General features: G+C 46.5%; 1 protein-coding gene across 1 annotated transcript in view; it reads right to left on the bottom strand.

The window, feature by feature from the left end:
- Positions 1 to 339: 339 nt before the first annotated feature.
- The window catches only part of ZC3H4 (zinc finger CCCH-type containing 4), a 29,627-nt gene continuing 23,966 nt past the window's right edge, over positions 340 to 6,000 (bottom strand). Inside the window, 1 exon segment of the mRNA XM_075070547.1 lies at positions 340 to 5,164. Within this exon segment, the coding sequence (XP_074926648.1) occupies positions 3,687 to 5,164 (1,478 nt within the window). The 3' untranslated portion in view covers positions 340 to 3,686.

Below are 6,000 nucleotides of genomic sequence, written 5' to 3'. Positions count from 1 at the left end.
CACTCCTATATTCACACCCAGGATTACTGCTGTTCTCTAAACAATGTTACATGCCTGAGTAGGACTGGGTTAAAAATAGAGTGGGAACATGTCTACAAAGCGCGTCCACCCCCCACCGCAACTGTTAAAACACAAAAACAGCGACCCGGGTTTAAACTCTTTCCCCCGTTCTTCACTCCGTGGAACAGTCCTGCCCAAGAGTGTTGCAATGAGACGAGACCGGATTTTTTAACTCCCCCATGAAAACGAAGGCTATAATTTATTAAGGGCTATCAGGCAGGACTGCTAAACACACACAACTGCAGTTAACCCACGCTTGAGCCAAATGAAGCAGAAACCTTTAAAATAACTGCATCCTTTAATGGCAGTAATACAATTATAGAGGATTAAAGAGCTCACAGGAGAAATATAGATGACATTTTTGGAAGACAAATGTGCAATAAAAAAAGGAAAAAAAACCACAAAGCCATGCAATGAATCAGTCATTGTAAAAATACCAATACAGTATATACATATTTGCATCAACAACTTCAATTCTGAAATAGTATTTACAGCTTATTACAATCTCAGAGCATTATTTTTTTTTTCTCTTAAAGCTCTGGCAGATGGAAAAATATTAATGGATTAAAGACTGGTGATGTTTTACGTTATGGTGAATCTATTCCAAAGCAGAGCATAATCACTTTTCATATTCTGGAGAGAGTTCAGTCTGGTTTTTTTATTTCTGTTACAAATGTTGAGGGTTATGGTACAAATGCCACTGATTTTACATCCCTCTCCCTAAAAGCAATCTCACATGGTGGAACACGACACAAATGATTTATTTCCCTTTTCTCTTTTTTGTTAGTGATACCAGGCAAACTCCAAAGCCAGGAGTTCGTGTGTCCCACTTCACTGCAGGTTGAGAGCTGAGGCTACACCAAGAGAAGGCATGAGGTGAACCACTTCAGCAGTGCGCCAACTACTACACACACACAGGCCAGGCTGATTCACTGAAAACTAGCACACAACTTCAGGGAGAGATGCAAGCAGAAATTTGAATAGATTCGATCTCCATTGGACATCCACTTATTGAAGAGATCAGCACAATCCATTGGCATCTGAGTTTTCTGGACTCCAGCTGGGTTGAGAGACATTGTTTTGAGTAAGTCTGCCTCAAATTAAAGCGGGGTGCAGGAAGAAGTAAAACAAATAGCGTCCAAAGGGAAGAAGACAAGTAATTAATACCAAACAAACATAACAAAACTTCAGAGTCCAGACGGGGTTTTGTAATTGAAGAGTTATTTTGGCATTATTAATACTAATCTCACATGCACCATTAGCTGTAGAACGTTTTCAAAACAAATTATAACGCTTACAGCAAAACTGAATGCGTTTTTAAGCAGCTGTCCCACTGTTGGGACAATTCGTCCTAAACCAGATTCGATGACGGCAGCCAGCGTACTGAGAAATGTTTTTCCACTCACACTGCTCCTTATGCAAACACCAGCCCGATGACAAGCCACTGTGACATGACGCAGTGGATGAATTCTCAAGGGAGAGAGGTACAGCCCCTTGGGATATATTCTGCAATAAAACAGGACCCTCTCTTCTGGTGAAGGTGGGTCAGCTGGGATACCCTGGCACCGGATCCTCCTCTAAGCTGGTGTAGCACTCCCTGGTGCGAGGCTCTGGGGAAGGAGAGTTACGACGCGCACACTGTGCCTTTAAAACACTCACCATCACCAAATATTTGGGGTCTCTGACAAAAGTTCTGGCTTGTGCCTCGGTCAGAAGAAAGCACTATACTCAGTTCACACTCCATAGACATTTTCCTGATAGTACCACAGATGCTAACCTGGCTGGAAGTGTAAAGAAGAACACACCTGGCTCAGCCATGTTTATAAAACTCTGTTTAAAATATTTAACTTTGTTTCCATTATTTCACAGGAATTGATACTGTATTTTGGTCATGTACATTGTACAGATCCATGTCTCAACATATGGCTAAAAAGGTGCAGGCATTTTAGCTTTTCCTTGGTGCAGTTTATGTTTTAAAGACACTTTGCATAAAATGTCTTCATCTTCCAATACTTGTGAGCATGTTTGCTACGGGCTTTGCAGCCAAACACTTGTGAGTGTGAGGTCCTACCAATATTCACGAGACGAATGGCAGAATCCAGTTAGCTCCACAGCGATACCACTTTTGAAATACCAAGCAGTTGGGTATTTCGATAGACGTAGAGTGACCAGAGGCTACCAAGGGGAGCATGGGAATGAGGGGGAAAAGAGTATTAGTACAAAGATCTAGCACGTTTGAGACAAGTGTGGGGCTGAGGGTTGATCAGGGAACTGTAAACTACAGACTTGTCTCATCTCTTGGAAAAGTTTATAAACCTATTACCCCCATTACCCACTGAAACAGATTGGAGCAAGAACACTGAGCCACAGAAAGGAGTCACCCTAGATCTTCCTTCCCTCAACAACCATTTTCATAACCACAGACTCTACTGTATCCCATTCATCTTTGGAAAATCTTGATTATCTGTCACTCATGTCCCTGCCCCGGTAGCTGCTTTTCCCTGCACACACTGAAAGCACAGTTCATTGTACTCAACACTTCCATCTCCACATTTGTTTCTAAACACACAATGAATCAGAAAAAGTATTCAGCACCTAACATCGCTTTCCTGTCTTTCCTAGAGAACAGCCTCTCTTCGTAGCGTGGCACTATACCACAAAACTCTGCCTCCTAAATGCACAGCATGCAGAGTTCACCCGTCCCATCTTGAAGGAGATGGGTTTTACCCCGGATGGGGTAGGGTGGGGATCATTACTGAAAATCATAGAACACAGATTTGTGTTTATGGAAAAACCATCCATACGCAAAATACATACAAGTGAAATTTGATTGAGATTAATAATTTAATTTCAATAATACAACCTTTTTTTTTTTTGGTAGACTGCATAACTTTTTGGGATGCAAATATTCCATGGCCATCCACGGAAGGTCTCAAGAATGCGAGTCCTGTTATAACCCAACTGGGTCTTACAATCAAACTACCTCCAGGAAATGGCATAAAATATTTACATAAAACAAAAGCAAACAAAACCCCCACAATTACAAAAATAATCCCACATGGTTATGTTTCCATGGTAATTCTGTTCACTGTACTAGAATTTTAAAAACGACTATGATACAAATACTTCAGTGTTACATTTTAGAAGTGAACACATTCTACTAATCCGCATGGCTCACAGCTTTAATCTGCTAAACAACACGTATGAACCACATTTCTCTGCCATCCAGTCTGTCACTACCCTTGTCCTGAATGTAGTACTGGGGAGATGATCGGCTACTGCAAAGAGAGAGGACAAAAGGGCTGCGTGACAGATCAGCCACAGCTTCCCAGGGAGACTTCAGACAATTAATTATTTTCCGAGAATGATTGCAATTGCGTTTTGAAAGAAAGCTCTAAAACAAACTATGGGGGTAGTCAAACAAAATGCTGGTTATTACTGCACAAGGATACTTTGATTAGTCATTTAAAATGAATCTTTGAGACTGTATGTTACAGCACTGACCAGAACCAAAACGATTTATATACATGTTATATGGCTAAAGTGAGCACTAATGGAATAAAAAAAAAGTTACCAACACTGCGCACTGTTCTTCAATACATGGACGCAAGGTCAGTCCTTTAATACTACTGGCAGAATGGTGAAGCTGTGGGATCAAAGCCCTTAAAAACATCTTTCAGAGACCCAGCATCCTGCTGCTCACTGTCCTGGGCAGGACTGTTCCCTGCAAAGGGGCTGCCTGACCCAGGCTTTGTGGTCTGCTTAACCATGCCATAGACGGAGGGCACAGGGAGATTATGAACCCCTGGCTGAGGTGCAGTCTCCTGGGCAGGTGTGGAGGAGGCTGCGGGGGCGGTGGAGGAGGCCTTGGGACGCGGCCTGTTATAACTATTGTATCTGTCTGTTGCAAGCTCAGCGCTTGCCTTCTCGGCCTCGGGCTGATCCAGCGCAGACCTGCGCACAAACAGAGGCTCCTTGGCCTTGTTAGTGGTCTTGCTGGCCTCTGGGCCTTTCAACGATGCAGTCCCTTCGCTGGGAGACTCTGCGGCTTTGCCACCTGAACTGGGAGTCCTGGGGTCATACAGGCTAATCCCACTGAGCACACTGCTTTGGCTACTGCCTTTGCTTAGTCCGCCAGCTGTCAACAGCCTGGGGTCGTAGGGAGCAATGGTGGGAGCTGTCTCGCTGCCAGGCATGGTAGCAGCTGTTGGCTGAGCTGGCTCCGCAGGTTTAGCAGCTCTGGCAGCTGCTGGCTCTGCTGGTTTCTGTAACCTGGGATCGGCTGATGCTTTGCGCATCCGAGGGTCACTCGGTTTATCGCTCTGCCCAGGCCCTGCACTGCCAGATGCACTCACAGTCTTTAATATTCTTGACAACAGCTCGAAGTCAGGGATGTTGGTGCCAGAACCGGTGGCAGGCTCTGCTTGGGCTGCTGCACCTCGTTGGGGCCTGTTGAGTCGTGGGTCAAGGGCAGGTAATGACTGGAGAGCAGCTGGGACAGGAACAAATTCTTGCTTTGGGACAGGCAGTGGAATCAGATCCTCAGGGCTCCACAGGACCATTCGGGCAAAGTTTGGCTTGTTCAGGATCACGTCTTTCTTTATGTGGCTGAACTGCTGCAGTTGAGACCTGGGGTCCCGCAGAGCGTGGGCTGGCAGTGCGTCTAAGGGGATATTGACCGGTTTGTCCCTTAGTGCTCTTTCCCCTTCCTCCTCCTCAGGAACCGAGGCAGCCTTCTGACTGGCAGCAGTGCTGGAATGAGGAGCATCCAGTTTCAGGGCAGGCATGGGAATGTGTCGTGCTAGTCTCGGGTCAGTGGGCCCTGCCTCCCCAGTGCTAGATGGACCACAAGTATCAGCATTTCGAGACAGCCTGGGATCCCGCAGCACACGTGGATCCGCAGGCCGACTGCTCCCTGCTGGCTGGGCCTTCTGCAGGCGAGGGTCACTCACACCTGAGGATGGGCCGATACTGCCAATGATTTCTCCATGGGATGCCTGGGCATGAGGCCTGCTTGAACTTTGCTGCCTTAGCGTTTTCAGTATGGAAGTGACGCTACTTCCACCGTCATCCTCATCACTGGAATACCAGTTGCCAGGATCACCTGGGAACAAGGAGAAGAGAGTAAGCAAATAACACAGTATGCGCAACTACAGCTAACTGCAGGGTAACTGGTTCTGTGAGGGTCTGCAGCAACTGGTCTCACACTAACACACAGCTCCCTCAGGTCCGTGGCAGCTCACAGTGCTGCAATGCTAGAAAGGGGGATCCACAAACACTTAGCAGGCACCCGACCTCACCAAACGACATTGGCTTTGCTGGATCTTTCAGCCAGCTGCTCCTATTTCTGTAGCGTACTCTTCCCATTCTTCCTCTCACCTATTTCTTCCTTCATGACTTTCGGCGCTCACCCCAGGCCCTCCCTACGAAGGGAGTTTCTGACTCAGTGCTTGGGAGATTTACTGGGAAAAGACCCGAGTGCATGTTCTTCAGAAACCTCCAGTGCCCTTCACTACAAAACCTAGATGCCCATCTGCAGATAATATTTCCCTAGCTCCCACGCGGGGCCCACACTGGCACCAGGCGCCGTCTGTTGAGATCACAATCTCTATAGCTCCTCTTTTTGTTTTAAGATTTGTCATTTGTAAAATAAAAGCACAATCTCCCTCGCCAGCCTGAGCTGTTGAGTATGTTCCAAAAGGAGCTGGGGACAGAAGGGATGGGATGCAGAATGACATTCCCACAGGACTGCCATTTGGAAAACAGGGAGAATGTCTGTCCCCCAAGACACCTTAGCCCTCACAGGGAGGGGCTCGGCAAAGACAGATCCTGTCTCTGTCACTGAGACCTGCAAGCATAGGAATGTTGCAAGCACAGCATGGAAATTCAGATGTGTCAGTGCCCATAGCTCACATGGAGGGGGAAGGCAGCAACCAACTC

This window comes from Chelonoidis abingdonii, chromosome 11 (genome assembly GCF_003597395.2).
Source record: "Chelonoidis abingdonii isolate Lonesome George chromosome 11, CheloAbing_2.0, whole genome shotgun sequence".
Lineage (NCBI taxonomy): Eukaryota > Metazoa > Chordata > Testudines > Testudinidae > Chelonoidis > Chelonoidis abingdonii.
The sequence above is the reverse complement of the archived record's forward strand: the minus strand, read 5'-3'. Positions and strand labels throughout refer to the sequence as shown.